Here is a 19,959-nt window from a genome sequence, read left to right as displayed (position 1 = left end):
AAGTCCTGCAGGGCACCAAGACCCCCCAGGACCCCCAGCTTGGCAAACTTTGGCACTACCACGATCGCTTCCAGCCCAGCTCAGCCCAGCACTGCGGAACTGGAAACCGGCCCCAGGGCTGGGGTCAGGGCAGCAAAGGGGAGTGGGGCAGCACGGGAGCTGCCATGGCTCTGCCACAAGTGGCACACAAGGAGGCACGGCCCCTCTCTATCCCCACCGGGCAGTCACCCCCCAGCCCGTGGTCCCCAGGCCACAGAGGGGACGGGGACATGGGGAGGGACAAACTGAGCACCGCAGGACCCGGCAGGGAAGGAGTCCTCTAAGCAAGAGCAGGGGCTGGGACACGAGAGGGAGGGCTGCTCCTTGGGGACCACTGTCCCCATCGCCTGCGCCTGCATCCCTCCCTCCTCTGCAGCCCCTGCCCAGCCCCATGGCCCCAGGGCCACCCTCAGGTGGAGGTTTGTCACCCAGCCCCAAGCCCCCACGGCACCCAGGCGAGCCCCCACGGGCAGCAGGATCCAGCCCTGTGTGCTGGCAGGGGGGGTTGCTTATTGCCTATGTCCCCAGGCGTTGCTCTGCCCAGGGGTGTTGCATATTAAGACATTATTGCATAAATATATATCTCCTATATATATATTGCCCTGGGAGCATGCACGGGCAGGCAGAAGGCTCTGCTGTGCTTCTAGAGCTGCGGCTGCAGTGCTGCAGCCCTGCGAGCAGGGAAACAACCCGGGCAGAGGAGGGTGAGGGGGGGCCAGACCCCTGCTCCCCTGCTCGGGGGGGCCCCCGCTTCTGCCCTGACCTGGAGCAACGCAGGTAAAAACCACACTGGGTTGTGCCCCAACACCCCTGCTCAGCAGCGGGAGGGAGATGGAGCCTTGCATAGCTGGCAGTGGACCCAGCTCGGCTCTGGGGGACCGGGCAGGACCCCGCTGGGGAGCTGGACATGTCCTGAAGGCTGGGGGCACGAGCCAAACCCCAGGGGATGGGGCCAGCCTGGAGCATCCCCACCATGGCTGAGGAGCACTCAAGACCCTAGGAACTGGGGAGTTTCACCCCCTGGGAAGGGCAGGAGCATTCCAGGAGCGTGGTCTGGCCATGCGGCAGTGCCACGGGCTCCCATCCCCAGGGCGGGCACCCTACTGCAGCCGCGCCCCCACAAAGGAAGACTTGGTTCAAGTGACAGGGCGAGGGACACAGCTAGACGGGGCCAGGCGATGCCACGCTGCTCCCACGTCCTGGCATCCCGTCCCACCAGCTGCATGCTGGCAGGATCCGTCCCGCTGCCTCCCCGCTCAGTCCATGTTGGCGCTGGCCGACCTGGAGATGTTCAGGGTCTGGGCAGAGACCGAGATGTCCTCGTGGTCCACGGGGCTGTGGTAGTCGGAGGTGATGTCGGGCTCGCAGGGGGGCACCTGCACGGCGGCCAGGCTGAAGGAGTTCGTGGAGCCCTTGCGGAGGCACTGGGAGTAGAGGCCGAGCAGCAGGTCCAGCTTGTGCTCGATGGACTGCACCTGCGAGGGCGGGCAGGGCTGAGCGGGTCCCTCCCTGCAGGGAGGGGATGCGGGGGTCCCGGCTCCCCCATCCCGCAGGCACCGAAGGGATGGTGACACGCTCCCCGGCGGCCGTCCCCTCCTGACCTGCCTCTCCACTTTGACCACACGACCCATCATGCTGAGCTCGTCCACCAGCTCCGTCTCCAGCGCTGGCTTCTCCCCCTTCTCCCGCATCTTCTTGTCTGCAGCGAGGGCCCCCCTGCCCACGATCTGGTCCACACTGGCAGGGAGGGAAGGGACACAGCCCATCACTCCCAGCGGACCAGAAGGCACATGAGACCACAAGGGACAGGGACAGGGCTCTGCGAACATGTCCCTCCCACCCATCACGATGGGCCAGCACCCCTCCCAGTGGGCACGGCTAGTGGTGGGAGACCCAGGGGAGCCCAGAGCCCCCCGCCACCTTCGGGGCAGCTCACCGCATCTGCAGGCTCTTGATCCTGCCCAGCATGTCCAGGTGGCCGGCCGAGTACTGCTCGATGACGTCCTTGACGTCGTAGGGACGCAAGGTCTCCTTGAACTTCCTCTTGGCCACCAGGAACTTCAGGATCCTGCAGGGACACCCGGGCTGGCTGCAGGGCACTGGGGAGGACCGGGGGTGCCCGGGGGCTCTGTGCCGGGGAGGTGAGGAGGGGGGTGCATGCAAAGCACCGAGGTCCTGATAACTGTCCCCATGGGGGGCTGAGCCAGGAGCCGTCCCTGCTCCCTGCCCAGCTCGGCCACCGCCATGGGCTGGAGCGGGGACCGGGGCTCTCTGGACACATCCACTCATCCCCAAGGGCTGAGAGCTGCGGAGGAGCTGGGGACAGGAGCACTGGGGGATGCAGGAGGGGACGGTCTCACCTGACAGCCCGGATGAGGGTCTTCACCGCTGGCATGATGTCGTCGAAGGTCAGGTCGCAGTGGGAGCTCTTCTCCTCACCACTGTCCTCCGGTGGGCAGTCGGCTGTGGGTGCAAGACTGGGTGGGTGGCAGAGACCAAGGGCTGCCCCGCAAAACACGTGCAACCCCCCAGCATGACCCCACAGCCAGACCCAGACCCCACTGGTCCCCGGGGCTTACCCTCAACCGGGATCCGCGGCTTGAGCCTGAGGGATGCACGGAAGCGGGTCCGGTCGTTGAAGCTCCAGCTCTTCTGCACCTTGGTGGGGCTGGAGGCCTCGGGGATGTCCTCGGTGCTGGGGGAGCGGTGCAGGGGGGGCCCCAGGTGCTGCCTGCCCCGGCTGCCCTGCCGCTGCGAGTTGCTCAGCCGGATGCGGTCCTTGATGCCCATCTTGTTGCTGCGCAGGAGAGCAGGGTGGGCAGCGTCAGAGGCGAACGGGTGCCGGGAGGACGGGGATGGGGATGGGGACAGGGAGGGGAGCGAATCCCTGCTGCGGGCACAGACGGTGCCCACCGCAGTGGGGGTGAGGACAGGGGTGGCCGTGCCAAGCTCACAGGGAGCCCCTGGCACGTGATGGGCACGAGCTCGTGAGCCAGACCAGGAACAAGCAGCACCACATGCCCGTGCAGGAGCAGCTCTGCGGTTACTCCTTTAAACACCCTTTTTTCCCTGAGAGCAGAGAAAGGAGGAGACAGACAGGGAGAGCAGGGAGAGGCAGGGACGGTGGCAGGGAGGACACGCAGCAGAGCCGCCGGCAGAGCAACCGGCCCCGGCCTCGCAGGGAGCAGCCCTGCTCCTGCCCCATCCCCGCTGGCATGGGGCGTCCCGGGGGACCCAGCCAGGCCCCTTCATCCTCCTCCTCCTCCTCCCGGCTGCACCACCTAATTCAGGCTCTGCTCCAGTGGGCGAGCGAGGCAGCCCCCAGCCTGCCCTAACATGAGCCCTGCTCCTGAAATCAGCTGCTCCGCTGGGTTGGGGGGTGAAACAACAGGCATTATTTATGTAGGACCTACACAAAAACACCATCTGGTGCTGCCTTTTGTGACGGGGGACCACAAGTACACCTTGGGACATGCAAGGAGGCCAAGCAGACGCACGACCCCACGAGCGGAGGAAGCCAGAACCACGGAGCAAACCCCATGCTTGCTGCACAACAGGCTCCGTGAAACCCCGGTGTGCAGGGAGCATCCTGGGCCAGGAGCCAGAGGGCGAGGCAGGGGTACAGGCAGGGCACCAGGCTCCAGGCCCCTCCCCATGCAGGTTGCTGGTGAGCTGGTCCCGGGCAGGCAGGGCTGCCACAAGCCCCTGCAGCCGGCGGCATGCGGTGCTGTCAGGCTGTGCCGGAGGACGGGGAAGGGCTGTGCCCCGGGGAACCAGGCTGCAGGACAGATGTGGGATGGGGTTTATCCAAGTGCCTCAGTTTGCCGTTGTTGGACTTGGCAAGCCCAGCATGGCCAAGGCACCGGGCTCATCTGTGCTGCACGGAAGGGGAAACTGAGGCAGGGCCCACCGTGGGAGCCGGTGAGGGGCAGTGGGGCCAGCGGGCTCAGCCCAAGCCATGCACAGACCCCCTGCCCTGCGGAAGGATCACCCTTGGGCCACTACCCCTCTGCCTTGCCCCCCCGGTCCCCTCCGCGCCGCAGCCAGCAGGCAGCCCCACGGAGCACCATGCACCCCCCGGTGCTCCCTGGCCCTGCGTGGCTGCCCAGCGCAGGCAGCCGGGACGGGCAGGCAGCCGGGACGCAGTACCTCCGTCTCCACGTGCCCCATGTCCGCAAGAGCCTCCTCTTACCACTAAAGATCGGGCTGGACGGTCAGGGCAGAGACACAGGAGAAAACGAGAGTTAGCCCATGGCCGGGAGGGAGCAGAGCACCCGGGACCACCGTGTCCCCGACCCCCCAGGCAAGCCCGCACCCCAGCGTGTGGGCACAGGGTCCCTGCCCGCCGCCGGTGAGCATCTCCCTCTGCACCAGACCCGACCACGGTACCCCCCCTCTGCTGTGGGGGCAAGAAGCACGAGCAAAGTTGTTTGCGTAGGTCCTGCATAAACATTAACGCCTGCCCCACAGAGGAAAGTCCAGTTTCTCAGCAGTGGAGCTCTGCAAAAAAGCGATTTGGTGACGGTGGTGGTGACCCTGCAAACACCACTGGGGCTCTGCGGACCCCCGGCCCCTGCCCGCTCGCTGCGGGAGGATGGGACGGGACGGGCGGCGAGCGGTGGCCGGGGGCAAACATTACCTGAGGCGTAAGCACTTGTGGGGCTGCACGTCCTCCTCCTTCCAGCTTGGGGGTGAATGGGGGGCACAGAAGGTTTGGGGGGAGGTTGGGGGGATGGAGAGGAAGAGGGTGAACAGGAGAGGGGAGGAGAGAGAGAAGATGAGATGTTATGAGAGGTGATGCTCGCAGAGGAGATGGGGGGAGGCTCGGGCCCCCCCGGGTGGGATGGCCGGGGGTTGCAGTCCCTCCCCTGCCAGCTCCTGGCTGTTCACTGGGAAACTGGGTGAGCCCAGACTGGTGCTGCCGCAGGGAGAAGCCCCCCAAGCCCATACTCACCTCGGGGCCGGTGGGGGGAGCAGGTCCCCCTGGCCCCATGCCCGCAGCGGGACAGCCGCAGCCCCACGGCTCGGCACATCCATCCCCACGCCGCGCCAGACCTCCCGCAGCCCCGTCTCCAGCATCACAGGGGAAACTGAGGCATGATGCAAAGGAGCAGCGCTCCCCCTCCCCACCTAACCCTGATGCTGGCCCAGGGCCGCGCACCATGCCGGTGACCTGGGTGGCAGGCCAGCAGCCATGGTGGCCACACTGGGGTCTCCGGGATGCTCTTCAGCCGGAGGGGACTGGGGACACGATGCACAAGCAGCCACCACCAGCGTGCAGCTGGCAGCCCTGCACAGAGCAGCCGAACCCTCGTCTCTTCTTGGCAGCACCGGGGAGGCTCAGCATCGCTGCTCCCCACTGCCGTGGGTGCGGGAAGCCCATCTCGGACTGCAGGAACTGGGTTTTGCTCCTTGCCCAGCTCTGCAGCAGAGCTGAGCAGCTCCAGCTCCGCCAGGCTTGCAGTGCTGCCTTCACAGGGTCATTTTCAGCCACGCTCTGTTCCCCCGTGCAAGGTCCTGGTGCCATACCCACATCAAAAAGGACAGCAAGGTGGAGCTGAACATTGCAAGAGGCTTCACGCTGGTACAACAGCCCAGAGTCCATCCACGGGGACCAAACGTGCCCCCTCCGGAGCTGCAAGCCCAGAGTGGTGCTGGCAGCCAGCGGCAGAGCGGGACGGGTGCCCCGGCACGGTGCTGGGTGGGGAGCGGGGCCGGGGGCTGCTCCCCTGGGGTCCGGGCTGGCGGTGACAGGCACCGCGGCGGCACCACGGGCAGACACAGACGAGCAGAGGAGAGAGAGCAGAGAGGAGTGAGAACACGGGTATGTGGGGCTGCACCCTCCTACCTTTCCCCTGAACAAGTGGCAGGGCCGATGCTTTTCTGACCAGGGGTGAAGGAGTGATAAGGCGGTGGGGCTCCGTCGGGCAATTTTTTCACCTCTGAATTCCTAAATCCTCCATTGCGGACTCGGTGCAAATGCTCAAACATTAGGACCAGCTCTCTGGGGTTGGGGTTAAATAAAAACATGGAGAAATTAAACTTTCCAAAGCAAACGAGATGAGCAAACCAAGGCTGAGCAGAGCCAGGTCATCCTCTGTGCAAACCAAAGCAAAACCAGAGCAAAACAAGAGGCAAAAACCAGCACTTTCTTTCAAAAAACAGTTTCTTAACAGCTCTGACTGGTGCTGCTGGCAGCGGGTTGAGCCAGCAGCGGGTGCTGGGGGTGCCAGTGCTGGGGAGGGGGGTGCTGGGTCCCACAGAGGCTGGCCACCGGCAGAGGGGTTGGACCGGTGCTGAGAGGGATGGTTCAGGCAGCACGACCACCCTTGCTGCAGAGTGGGGACGTGGGGACCTGCCACCATCTGATCTGGGGGTCTGGGCACTGCTGGAGCAGGGGGGAAGCTCAGACCTGGCAGGGATTGAGCCTGGCCCTATCTCAACTCCCCGCTGCAGGAGAAACGGCGCCCGGCATAGCAGGAGGGGCTGGCAGCGTTCCCCATGATGCCCACGCTGGGAGAGCCTGGCACCGTGCTCGGCGGCAACGCACGGGAAGCCGGATCTCCTTGGGGACCAGAGGGACTCGCTGCCGCGGCTGTTAAGAGCCCTGTCTTTGAAAAAATAAAGAGTGAAACGGAACAGTGAATTTGTCATTGCAAAGAAACGTGGCCGGAGCAGGGGCAGGACACACAGGCAGGAGGGCAGGGCTGCGGCAGGCTGCACGGCTGGCCCGGGGACCTCACGGCAGACCCCGGTGCGCTCGGTGTGATGGGAACACACAGGGCATCTGGAAAAGCTTTGGAGAGTCCTTGACAGGCCACGGGAGCGGAGAGCGCTGCAGGGACGGGGCACGGGGCTCCCCACCGGACTCCTGGGTCCATCTGCTCTGCCACCATGCTCGGAGCCGGCTCCTCGCTGGCTGCAGCTCCATTGCCGTGGCCACAAGGTCCCCACAGCCGGTGGCACCATCCCCTTCCCCGCGGTGGTGCTGGAAGAAGGCTATGGATGGGGTGAGCGGGGACAGGGTGGGATGGGTGCTGAGCGCTGTGGGCTGGGGGGATAGTGAGGATGGAGGAGGCGTTGGGCACTTCAGCAGATGCTGTGTCGGGGCTCTGGGGCTGAGCAAGGCATCCGTGCTGCTCGGCCCCACCGAGCCCTCAACGGCTCCACATGGCCCCTCGTGGCAGGGGCTGCCCAGGACGCTCATCAGCCTGGGGCCCCACAGGGATCCCCGGGAGCCCCATAGCCCTCACCTACACCCTGCCTACCTGAAGGAGGGCAGGAGGCTGTCGTAGTAACACCACGTGGCTGTCAGGTACACCCGGCTGATGTCCGTCGAGTACAGGCGCCAGGCAGCCTGCATGGGAGTGAGAGCCCGTGGGCGTCAGGATCAGCCCCGGCGGGGTTGGGAGGCGAGACCCCCCGCGCCGGTCCCCTCCATCCCCCTTGGCCACCACAGGCAGAGTCCAGCCCAAAGGAGCTGGCTGCCAGATTTGGGGTCAGGTGTTTGGGTCCTGCCTGCAGCAGGCAGGGACAGGCAGGGCAGATGGGGGGGACAGCAGAGCATCCCTGGGAAGGGACGGGGCAGGATGCGCCAGCGCTGTGCTACCTGGATCAGGTTTGCTGCCGGAGTCCGCCTCTTCTCAAAGTGCTTCTGCCGATGCTGCTCCTGCACTTTGAGGGCGAAGCCGGAGCCCAGGATCCCCTGGGGACGGGAGGGGATGGGGTCCGTGGGTGCCGGCCACACCATCACCGCCAGCCAGCAGAGACGGGGACTGTCCACAGGGGTGGATTTGGCCCCTTTCTCCCCAATTTCTGCAGGGCAGGAGGTGCAGGGACCCTCTCCCCAGCCCTACTCACAGCGGGCAGCGCGAAGAAGGAGATGCCGAGCAGGGCAAAGCCGGCCGCCAGCATCCGTCCCAGCCATGTCTGCGGCGTCTTATCCCCGTAGCCGATGGTGGTGAGGGTGACCTGCCCGGGGGCAGAGCAGGGGGAGGCCTGGAGGGAGCTCCCCCCCCGCGGCCCCGTCCCACCCTCCTCATCCCCTCCCGGGGCTGGGGGGCCGCGGCGGCCGAGCTTACCGTGCCCCACCACAGGGAGTCAGCGTAGGTGGCAAACTGGGCATTGGCGTCCTTCTCAGCCAGGTAGACGAGGAAGGAGGAGAAGATGAGCACCAGGAAGCCGATGTACCAGGCGGTGATGAGCTCCTGCTGGGACGAGGCGGGTGAGAGGGGCTCGGGGGGGTGTGGGGGGAACTGTGCCGGGACCCCGCATCCTCACCTTGCTGTGGGCGTAGACGACGGAGCCCAGCAGCTTCCAGGTGCCGCCGCGACGGTCCATGCGCACCATGCGCAGGATCTGCAGGAAGCGCATGCTGCGCAGCGCCGAGGTGGCGAAGATGTTGCCCTGGGTGCCGGCGGCAATGACGGCCACCGAGGCGATGAAGACAATGAAATCTAGGGGACAGCGAGGGTCAGGGGCACAAGCTTTTCTCCAACACCCATGGCATGGGCGACACCGCAAGTCCCCAAATCCCTGTGCTCGCCTCAAAGCCCCCCAGTACCTATAAGTACCTATAACGCAGAAGGGTTTCCTGGCAAAGCGGAAGCGTCCTCTCCAGCCCCGGTAGCGGCAGCAGCAGCCGGCTGCCCAGACACGGACGATGTACTCCATGCCGAACACCACGATCATGACGAACTCCTGCCGGCGGGAGAGGGAGGGCAGGAGGGTGAGGTGGGGAGGGCAGGAGCAGGACAGTGTGGGGGGCTCAGCTCGGTGGGTGGCTTTGGCGGGGGCAAAATGAAATGCCAGTGCTGACGATGGTGCAGGGCGGAGCACGGTGTCCCCCCAAGGCCACCCCCCCCGACACAGCCCTGGCTGGAGCCATCCCAGGGGAATCAGGGCAGCGAGACAGGAGCCGCGGCCGTCGAGCCTGTCTGAGCAGCCTGGCTCTCCTACCTGTGCCAAGCTCACACCGAGCTGGGTCCTTTTCCTCCGCCGTCAGCATTGTCCTCCTACCTCTCACACAAACAAGGCCCCATTCTGCTTACTCGTGGGAAAGTCACAAGGACCTTCCCAATTTAGTCTCCATCACTCGGAAGAACTCCAGAGTCAGCCGTTTCTGACAGTTTGGGGGAAAGTTGCCTTTTTTAGCCCCTCCTGCCCTGCCTTTTCCAGCGGTTTATGTTTCTCTGCACCGTGGGGGTCCGGCGGCAGTGATGGGCCACCCCGAGCTGCGGGGATGTGTGCAGCAGCGAGGCCACCCTGCAGCTTCTCCCCGGCGTGCCAGAGAGGCTGCCATCGTTAATACCAACGATCAATAGTGAAATCTGCACTGGGGAAGGGGTTGGAGGGGTTTTGTCCATGATCTTGTCCAAGTCTCTTGGGGTGTAATGCAGGGAGGGGGAGTCGGAGCTACAGCCCCGCTCCCCACTTACCAGGATGAAGAGGCACTGGTTGGCCAATTTCTGGTGCTCCTGGATGGTGGAGAAGACCGACAGCACCAGGCAGCTGAAGACGAGGAGGAATCTGGAACGGGAGCGTGTCGGCGCGGGTGTCGGGGGGAGCCCAGCCTGCAGTGCTGGCCCGCGCTTGCAGCCTGACCCCCAGCCGAGACCGCCACGGCCGTGCCGTGGCTGAGCCACCCGGGACACGGTTTGCCCCTAGATGGTGGCATGGAGCAATTCGAGAGCCCACGAGCAGCTGCCCGTGGGTGCAGCGGCAGGGCTGTGCCTAAAGCCTGCCCACCCTGAGGCTGCCCATGGCCCTGGGATGCCCAGTGCAGGCAGCACCTCCCCGGGCCCACGGCGGGACCCCTCCGTTCCCTGTGCATCCCTCCGGCACACCCGGGACGGGCTCTCTACCCAGCCTCCGGCAGGGCTCGGGGTGCCGTGGTGCCCCCCAAGCCCTGTGCCCAGAGGGAACATTGCTGTGATGGGGACCAGCCCTGCATGGCACCCGTGTGCCAGCCCGGGCTGGTGGCACAGCACGTCCCCAGGCTGCCCCACAGGCACGGAGGAGGAGGACCAGGCTCCAGCAGCCAAGGGGCTCAGTGCCAGGCTCCGTCGCAGCCCTGCAGCCTCTGCCTGGGCAAAACAACCGTTAATTAAAGGCAGGGAGGGAGACAGGGTGTCCCGCACCGCAGCAGGGTGCTGCTGCAGAAAGAGGACCAGAGCTTTTCCTGACTGTCCCCAGCATCACTGCCACCGTGGGAACCTGCCAGGGACATGGGGGCCACCTGGGAACAGCCGACCCAGGGGAAGAGTTAACAGGGAGCTGCTCTGGGGCTATTTGTCCCCGAGAGCTGGGTTAAGGCACAAGGGGCTTTGGCCCATTTAAAATAAGGAGGGGGAAAAAAAAATAGACGCTGGAGCAAATGAAACTCCAAAAATACATTTTTTCCCCTGATCCAGCGATTCTAAAAATGGAAAGCAGAGGGCTTGTGCCACTGGCCCACGTGATGGCGTGCAAAGGGCCACCGCTCTGCCGGAGCCGGCTCTGTAACGGCACGGCGGGCTCCAGGCACCCGCTGGGCAGGCAGCCCCACGGCCCTGCGGGGAGGCACCGCCAGCAGCACCCGGATGGCCAGGCTGAGGCCAGCAGTGCGAACGAGGTGGCCCTGGCACCCTGTCCCCAAGCTGGTGGGCACCCACCTTGCCCCCCAGCACCATCTCCCCATGGTGAGCAATGCCCAGGGGACCCATCAACGGTGCTCCAGAGAGCGTGGGGGGCCCGGCTCGGGGAGATGGTGCCTGACACCCGCTCGGGGGCACTTTCCCATCTCCTCTTGTTGCTGATGCAGAGCTTTAGAGCCAAACCAGCCGCCTGGGGTGGCTGAGGGGTGAAACCAGACCCGACCGGCATGCCTGCCCCAGCACCGGCGGGGAGGCACTGGGAGATGCAGGGGAGAGGGGACAATGCTCTGTGCCCTCTGCGGGACCACCCGGGCCAAGGGGACCCCGCACAGACACTGAGCACTGGGGTAGGGGGAGCAGAGGGCCCCCCCAAGGCTGAGCATGGCCCGGGGGGACACGCACCCACCCACCGAACCCACAGTTTGTGCCGTGTAGGGCTGGGGGCTCTGCAAACCTGGTCATGGCACGAGAGGGCCGCCGAGTGCCCCATGCCCACAGCGGGGAAACAGGGGTAGCACCCAGCTCAAAACCCAGCCTAAAGGTGACAGGCAGGTCCCCTTCCCCGAAACCGCCGCGAAGGGAAACCGGAGATGGGACCGACGGCAGAGAAACCCCACGGAACGGGAGAAGGGCTGGATCCAGAGTACGGAGAAGGGAGAGCTGGAGCGACGCACCACATGCCAGCTACAGGAATGAAGGGTCTGGGGGTGTCGCAGCCTCGACACCGCCCGGCCCTCGCTGCGGAGGACGATGCTCCTTGCCCAGGCACTCCCCATCTGCAAGGCAGAAGGCTGGAGCCAGTTCCTTCTCCCTCTGAATTATTAATCGAGCCCCTTCCCTCCCGGCCACAGCGCTTGGTCTGAGGAGCAAAACAAGACCTGGCTGTACAGCCCAGGGCAGAGCCTTTCTGCTTTGTGCATCATCAGCAATAAAGATTATACAATCAGGATTTAGCAGGCAATTACATGGGCAGCGAAGCACAAAGCAGAAGAGAAGGCAGAAATCTCCCAGCCTGCAAAGATTTGTGCCTCTTGCCCCGGCCGGGGAGCGGGGAGGGGGGTCTCCGGTGCCTGGGCACATGCTGCTCCCATGGGGACACGCTGCGGGTGGCCCTGCCTCGGGCAGCGACGAGTCACCATGCCTTTGCACCAAGCCAGAGCCCCGCTCATCACCCGTCCCCACAGCAGCACCGCAAGCAACGGGGCCGGTCGGTAAAGCCACACCACAGCAGCGGTGATGGAAACCTGCACCCCCAGGGCGAGGATGCCTCCTGTCCGGCCCCCCCGCCAGTATCCCACAGGATTTGGTGAAGGATACGGGCATGCGAGGCCCCACGGAGCCAGCTAGGAAAGAAACTTTCTGGGAACACATCACCTGCTAGGAATTAACTTGTAAAGCCTGGGCAAACGCCCCGTCCCGGCTGCGCCTAAGCGGCTTAGGGAAAGGGTCAGATGCCTGAAGGCAGCTTGGCGAGCCAGGAACCGGCCGGCCCCCCCAGGCCCCCCGGGCGGGCAGCCCTCTGGGGCCGAAGTGCTGCTCTCAGCAGCCCTGCCCTGCACCAAGCGCTCGGCCGATCTCGCCTTCAAATCCCTCCATCAAACACCGCACGGTGCCGGCACTGCCAGGCTCCCCGCCGGTGTGCTCCTCCTCCCAAATTCACTGCTCTTCCCACCCACCAAGCAGGGCCAAAAAAACCCAAGGAGCACTGCCAGGGAAAGGAGGAATGGGGCAGAGACGGCAGGGCAGAACCTGGCAGGAGCCTCGCTGCCTCCCCGCCTCCCCACTCCCCTTCACTGGGGTCCCGGGGGATGGAGGGAGCAGATGCTGTTGTTGCTGAGCCGGTGCATCAGCTCTCCCCAGTAAACTTTCCATTGCCAGCCCCCAGCAGCCGGCAGCCCCCTCCCCAAGGGGCTCCTACTGCTGCCGGCACACCTCCCTGCCGGCACGCGTCCCCGCGCGGGAGGGGACACGCTGCCAGCAGCCTGGGCACAGGGACGGGACCCCTCCGGCTGCTCTCACCCCTGCAGGAGCAAAGCCTGTCCGCAGGAACACTCCTCCTCAAAATAATAATTAAAACCTGGCAGGGGTCCGGGTTGGAGAAGGCGAATCTCCTCACATTAATCTTCATTAGAGCGGGCTTTGCCATATGCTCCTGCCCACACCGGCAGCGCGGTGCCGGCGGAGGAACAGGTGAGCTGGGAAAGCTGCTGAGCGCAGGGGAAGCGGGGCCAGGTTAGCCCTGGCCAGCAAGGAGCGGCACCGGGCAAGGGGGCACCAGCCAGCACCCTGTGCCTGCCCAAACACCCCCAGGCAAGCGGGCTGCACCCAGGTATAGCCTGGGCAAAGCTGTGCTGCGGCACCCCAGTGCAGCCAGTGCCAATGGGACCGTGACGCTGGGAGCCTGTGCAGCGGGACGGCACAGCCTGGCCAGGCTGCGTCTCCCAGCCCCAGCAAGCAGCCGGTGTCCAGGCTTGGAAGAGGGGTGATGTTGGGGTACCCCCGTGCCCCGATGGGGCTGGCCTGGACCCAGCTTTGCTCTCCCCTGCGAGGAAGCCCTGAGCCGGGGGCGCAGGCAGTGTCCGGGAGGCTTGCGCTGACAGCCCGGCAATAACTCAGCGGAAGGAAAATACCACGCGCTGTAGGATAAACAGCTCAGCCAGGGGACGAGCGAGCAAACAGCCTCTGCCGAACGGCATGGCTCCCTTCCCCAGCCAAACCTGGCCCTGTCACGGCACTGCCTGGTCCCCACGGTGCTGCGCAGCAGCGCTGGGTGCCCGGCTGGGCTGTGCCACTGCGGAAAAGGCTGTTCGGGCCAAAACTGCCCCAGCCCAGCTCCAGTGGGGATGGGGACAGGGATAGGGACAGTGCTTCGCTCTCCAGGCTCCCCAGCCCGCGAGGTTCAGCTCCCCGAGCACCGTCTGCAGCTGTATAAACAGCGTGTCTTATAAATCCCCTGTCCCTCGCCCCAGCAGCCCTTTAGGAGAGGAGGAGCAGGCGGCCTGGCTGCTCCGGGGGATATAAATAACTGGGGCTGTAGCGGGCCTGTTTGTGCCCGTAACCATGGCAGGGTCCGTCCCGTGCCACGCTCCCGCCCGCGCCGCAGAGAAGAGAAGCAGAAAAGCACGGAGCATTTCCCCACAGTCACCCGGTCGGGCTGGAGCCAGCCGGGCACCCGGCGAGCCCCACCGCGGCAGCAGCACTGCACAGAGCTCCCGACCACGGCACCGCAAACCCCAGCACACGCTCAGAGCCCCGACCTGGTTATCGGAGCCGGGAGAGGAAGGGTGCTGCTCCGAGAGCCCTCCTCGCCCCCAGAGCCGCGGGTGCCAGGGGGGCAAGGCAGGATGGGGTGTTCCCAGCATCCTGACACAGGAGCCCATCTGCAGGCTGCCTGCCTCCTCCTGCAGCCTGGTGGCACCCACGGCAGGGACCCGGCAGCACCCACGGCAGCAGCTCCAGATGACGTCCCACACCGCACGGGAGCCGACGGCCCCAACACCTTTGTGCTTTGGCAAGCAGCAGCCAAAGCCTGCAGATGGCATCATCCGTCACCCTTGCGCTGCACACGTCTGCACCCCCGCGTCGCCCACTGCCCCCCAGCACCCCGGCCCCGCAGTCCCCATGGGGAGCACGGTCACAAGGCTCCTGCGGACGGTGCCAAGACGCTCACACGGAGCAGCCGAGATACTTTTGCTCTTGAATCATCTGGCAAGGAGCCAGCTTAAAGGGGGGAAAAGAAAACCAGCATGTTTTCAGATGTACCTCCTGTGCCCAATGGGCCTTGCACCCCAGGAGAGCGATCGGGGCCACCCGCACCCTCCAGCACCTGGAGGCTTCCCAGGGGACAGGGACCTTTGGGGCACAGGGACACGAGCGGCCCTGAGAAGGCGAGGCAGGCTGAGACCCCAAACGCGTTGCAGGGGGGCAGCAGCGCCCACAGGCAGAGGGGGGCAGGTCCGGGCGCTTGCTCAGCCCCACTCCGACCCTCACCCCGGGGGTGGCTGCTTTGAGGGATAAATAACCAAAGCCTCTCCAGGGCAGCCGGGCATCACCTCCGCACCCCCCTGCAGCGGGGCTTCCCTCCGTCCTTGCCATCGGGGTTGGCCAGCCTCGGAACTGGCACCTCCTGCTCTGGGCTAGGGGGTCCGACGGGAGCGGCAGGAGAGGAAAGGATAAAAAAGAAAGAAGAAAAATCAATGCACAGTTTCATGTTGCGCCAAAGTCGCTTAATTTTATGCCCTGGTGACACCGTATCAGGCTGGGGAAACTGCTGTGCCGGCTTCTCTTCCCGCTGGCATTTCCCGCAAACGCAGCTCCCGTTTCCAGCGCGGGCAAGGAGAGCGGGGCGGCCCTGGGAGCAGAGCCTGCTGCTCGGAGGGCACAGCGTCCCCGGCCCCTTTTATTTTGGCCATGCAAGTGCAGCAGCCAGATGGGAAACCACCGCACCAGCCCCTGTGGGAGACACCAGTGACAGCAAGTTAAAATCCCAGAGCTTAATACAAGAGGATTTTACCAAGCAGGCAGTGGAGAGCCAGCACCGAGCAGGGGATGAAGCAATTTCCCTGCAAACCCTCCGGGGCTCCAGCCCATGAACAGCCCCGGGTGGGTTGGCGAGGGCTTGGGCTGGAGCTGCTGCAGGCACTGACCACGGCGGCAATCGTGGCGGGGAAAGCGCTCTCCTGCTTGCCAAGTGCTGATGGAGGGATGCAGCGAAATAGGGGAGCACGGCAGAGCCACCTGCCCCGCAGCGGGCCCGTGGACCCATCCTGCCCACCACAGCCCTCGTCCGTAACGGGATCCGAGCGCAGGGAAGCTCCGGGAGAGACTGGCTGTCAGCAGCCTGGGCCCTGGCCAGGAGCTGGCCAGTGCATGGTGGGGACCCGCCAGCTGCTGCCCTGCGCCCATCACATCCCCAGCACCCTGAGCCAGCGGGGATTTCCCACGGCCCCAAGCCAAGGAGAGCCCACACCTGGCATCGCTCACCCAGTGCCGCGCTCGCCGTGGGGCTCTGCCGGGAGCTGCTACCCCTCTGCCCCCCCAACATACATGGGGACCCAACGGCACCGAATGCATGGCAAGGGTGGGGGTGCCATGGGACAGCCACCCTACATGCCCAAGGGATGGGCACCCTCCGAGCTCTGAGCTCCCATCTCCTCCTTGCCCCAGGCACATGGTGACACTTTCACAAGGTAAATAAACCCCCGTCAACTTAACGGTACCCCGGCGAGATGCTGCCACGAGCAGCGGGCAGGGGCCATGCCTGGCTGGCCCAGCACGGGGGACGGTGTTTCAGGCAGGGGGCTGCAGGTTGCTACTGGTGCTGCCAGCTCAGTCTTCCCTAATTCGCTCCAGGTCAAACTGTTCTTTATTAAAGCGTTCCTCTAGGAAATGGGAAAGTGCTGAGCTGAGCTTCTGGTGCACCCAGCAGTTTCATAAGAGTTGATAGGGGCTCCCAGACCCCAGTTTCCAGCGGGGCACCAGCACTGAGAGCCACTGGCCATGTGCAGGGGCTGGCAGATGGGGAGGAACAGCTTGAAGCTCCCCGGTGCAGCCGCAGGAGACCCCGTGGGGGCAGCCCCCGAGCTGGGCTGGGCTGGCGGCAGTGCCCGTGCAAGGGCAGAAGCCCGCAGCAGCTCTACCCGGGAGCAGGGCAGTGGCTGGCCGCCATACACGACCAACGGCACGAGCCGGGTATGAGAACAGCCTTCCCTTTGCTTAAGAGGTGGAGATTGGGAAAGGAAGTTTTTATTTGCCTTCTGGCTGTAAAGCCTTTAGGTTAACGCTCTGGTCACACTCCCAGATTTGCTCTGTAAGCTCCAGGGCTAGAAACTCTCATTTCAAGAGGACAAGGCAGAGCTTTGCAAGCCCAGTGAGCCGGCCGAGCCCGAGCGCATGCCTCCATGGTCCTGCCACGGTCAGTGCAGGGTTAGAGGGGATGGGGTCAGCCGGCCAACACCGCACACCTCAGCCCTGGCTTTACACCTGCATGGGCACCACTTTCACACCATCCCCTTCCTGCAAACGCTGGAGCACGGGAACCCGCGGAGACGCCCGGCACAGGGGGTTCCGAGGGGCTGCGAAGCACCGGCAGAGCCCAACGGCGGCTCCGAGCCCCCGCAGCCCTTTGGGGCTCAGGGGCTGCGGAGACGGTGCAGCCACCGAACCACCCTGCAAGGCGGAGCCGCACCAGCCCAGCCCGGCGCTGGGGATGGGAAGCTATTTGGGATCAATTTGCCGACAGAAAGAGACGGAACTTGTTCAATAAGGTATCAGCTCAGCCCTGCTGCGTGCGCCCAGGCACTAAACTGCTCAGGGGAGGGAAGCGCTTCGCTTCTCAGCGGGTATTTCCATTTTAGCAGTTTTCAGCCCTGTCTCGGAGCCAGGCTGCTCGGGGGGAGGCAGCGCAGAGCCGTGACTCAGAGGATGGGTCCTGTGACCAGCGCTGACCTTGGGTGACCTTGGGCCATGGGCTCCATCTCCCCCATGCCTTGGTCTCCCCCAAAGTGGGGCTAACACCTTCCTCCTCTTATTTAAAAACCAGTCCTCAGCTACTGAGGCACACAAATCATTCCCGAGAATTTCAATACCAAGCACTGCAACCGCTTAGCAGCTCCCATTTGCTGCGGGAGAGAAGAAAAAAACAACTTCGAAGAAGTCAGAAAGGAGCAACATTTACAGGAAAGGCTGCAGCGGGTGCAAGGTGTGGACGTCTGTTCCATGAAGCATCTTCCTGCAGGCTTCGGGGGGTCCCCGGCAGGACAGACTGCCCTGCAGCGTACCTCAGCCGTAAAACCAAGCGAGCAAACGGACACAAACCCTCCCCATCCCGCTAAATGCTTAAGATATTGCGCTCCGGCTATATCGACTGCTGCACGGCTTGCCCATGGCAGGCAAAGCCCATCTCCCAAGTGCCGGGTGCCGGGCATGGCTGGGGTGGCAGAGGAGGGACCCGGGGCTCGGTGGGCTCTGCAAGGGGAGCTGCTTGGTCCGACGCGGTTGTTTCTGGGGCAAAACACACGCAGGTCAGGAGGAAGAACTGGTGGAGGACGCTCGGGCACACGTGTCTCAGCCGTGAGATGAGCAGGGGCATCTCTCTCCTAGAGCCCAGCGAGTACCTACACAAAAAACTCGGATACCCCTCCCTGAGCAGGCGGTTTTGGCTGCCATCGTTAATTCCTTGCAGGAAAAGCTCTTTCGAGGGCAGTATTTGCAACGTAGGTATTATCACCGGAGCACTCTGCGGAGGTGTCGGCAGGCGTTACAAATGGGCCCCGGGCTCCTCTCCCGGCTCCCCGGGGAGCTCAGGTGCCCTCTTACCCAGTGACAAATTCCTCCTGCCATCTCAATCTGCTAACTTAGGCAAGACCCACTTTCCTGCCTCTTAATGAGCTCCAGCTCGCACACCCCGCTAACGCCTCAGCACCACCTTACTGCTCCTGAGAGCAGAGGGAGAGGCGGTTTTTCGGCTCATGCTCTCAGAGAGGGTCTGTGCCCAGCCGGGCCGTGGGGCACACGCCTGGCACACACGAGGCAGAGGGGAAACTACGTCCTTCCCCATGGCTACGGCTGGGCCGGGAGCAGCGGCGTCCCGGCAGTGCCCCGGCAGCGTCCCGGCAGTGCAGCCGGAGCAGAGCAGGGGTCCTGGGTCGGGGCACCCAGAACAACCCCCCAGCACAGAGCCTCCCTCTCCCCCCGCAGCCTCCGGGTGCGTTACGGGCACTGCAGCTGGGCAGCCCCCTTACAGCCCGCTGAGCAAACAACCCCAAGAGGCCGAATTTGTTACTTGGCCCCAAGCTGAGCCCGTGCATCTCGGAGAAGCTTCTGCTTTGCAAAAGCCATCGGATGCCCAGGTCCAGCGAGGAAAGACAGAGCAGCACCACGCTGCCCAGGAAGCCGCGCTGAGCCAGGGCAGGGAGCAGATGGGAGCATCCCAGGCTCCGTCTCTGGCGAGGGATGTTTTAGCGCTGGGGACCAACAGCAGCCGGGACCCAGGAATGGGCACAGCTCTCGGGGTACAGCAGCTGCTGCCGGCTTGCAAGGACAAGAACACCCATTCCCCACCTTCCCCCATCCCACCCGGGCACAGCTCCAGGGATGCTGGGCTGGGAGTGCTGCTGTGTCCCGACGCCGCTCCAGGTACCCCAGGGGACCTCTCCTGTCACCCCCTCAGGGGGCTCCCGCCTTCGAGGCCCCCCGGGCTCCGAGACACCAGCCGGGGCCCCATGTGCCAGGCGAGGGGACAGCGGCAGCGCGGGACGGTGACCCAGGCCCCGTCCCGGTGCCACCGAGAAGGGGCTCACCGCACCCGGGGCCACCCGGGGCCCACGTCCCATCCCCGGGGACGCGCTCAGCTCCTCGCACCGGAGCCGCTGGCACGAACCCGCCGCTGGACTCAGCCCCGCTCGCCTCCCCGGGCTCCCCGCTCGCCTCCCCGGTCCCTCCGCTCGCCCTTCCCCAGCCCAGCCGGTGGCGAAGCTGCTCCCATCGCGCCGGCCCCGCTACCGGGCCGGGACCGGGAGCGGAGAAACTTCTCCGGCGGACCCGGGGGGCCGGTGCCCGCTCGGAGCGAAGGCTGCCCCGCCGCTCCTCCTTACTCCGACCGCGCTCCCTCCCCCGGCACCAGTAGCGCCCGCTCCCCGCCGTCCGCCCACACCGGGACCGGCCGCCCCGGGACCCCCGGCACTCACATGAAGACGTGGTAGACGAAGGCCCACCCGCGGGGCCGCTCCAGCACGTTGTACAGGCAGTTCTGCAGGCGGCGGCGGCAGCAGCGCCGGGGCCCGGCGGGGCGGGCGGCGGTCCCGGGGCGCGGCCCCGCCAGCAGCCCCCGGCGGCGGGGCGGGGGGGTCCCGCCGGGCGGCCCGGTGCCCTCGGTGCGCACCGCCGTCAGCGCCGCCGCCCGCCGCTCCCCGCCGCCCGCCGCCGCCCCGGCCATGGCCGCCCCGCTCAGGGCCCCGCCGCCCGCCGCATGGCCCCGCCGCCGCGGGACCCCCCTGCTCCGGCTCCGGCGTCTGCTCGCACCGCCCCCGAGCAGCCCGGTACCGCTCCTCGCTGCCACCTGCCTTTAGCTGCCCGCCGCCGCCGCCGGGCCCTCCCCCGCCGCCGCCCCCCCGCCGGGGCCGGCCCGCCCCGCCGTACCTGGCCCCCGCCCCCGGGGCTCCGCCGGGCCGGGCCGGGGGGGACGCGGGGCCGCCCGCAGCAGCAGCAGCCCCCCGGCCCGGCTGGGGGGACCCTTCCCCGCGAGGGGACTGGGGACTGGGGACCTCCTGCTGCCCGCGGCAGCGGG

General features: G+C 65.6%; 1 protein-coding gene across 2 annotated transcripts; it reads right to left on the bottom strand.

Moving 5' to 3' along the window:
* Positions 1–549: 549 nt before the first annotated feature.
* Positions 550–19,608, bottom strand: KCNQ4 (potassium voltage-gated channel subfamily Q member 4). Of its 2 annotated transcripts, XM_087760806.1 has the most exons (15): positions 19,361–19,608; positions 9,477–9,567; positions 8,613–8,739; positions 8,320–8,495; positions 8,121–8,246; positions 7,900–8,037; positions 7,649–7,744; positions 7,308–7,396; positions 5,888–6,043; positions 4,679–4,723; positions 2,619–2,836; positions 2,400–2,502; positions 1,976–2,107; positions 1,641–1,776; positions 550–1,514 (listed from the first exon to the last, which is right to left on the bottom strand). In XM_087760806.1, the coding sequence occupies exons 1-15, from the start codon at positions 19,606–19,608 to the stop codon at positions 1,296–1,298; spliced, it is 2,100 nt and encodes a 699-aa protein (XP_087616932.1). In that variant the 3' UTR covers positions 550–1,295. The 2 variants fall into 2 exon arrangements, with proteins under 2 accessions (XP_087616932.1, XP_087616933.1); XM_087760807.1 differs by lacking the exon at positions 4,679–4,723 and having other exon boundaries at positions 7,900–8,010.
* Between the last annotated feature and the right edge of the window lie 351 nt (positions 19,609–19,959).

Source organism: Nipponia nippon, unplaced genomic scaffold, assembly GCF_047370975.1.
Source record: "Nipponia nippon isolate SJK-2023a ecotype South Korea unplaced genomic scaffold, ASM4737097v1 scaffold_23, whole genome shotgun sequence".
Classification (NCBI taxonomy): domain Eukaryota; kingdom Metazoa; phylum Chordata; class Aves; order Pelecaniformes; family Threskiornithidae; genus Nipponia; species Nipponia nippon.
This window is presented reverse-complemented; position numbering and strand designations above follow the sequence as displayed.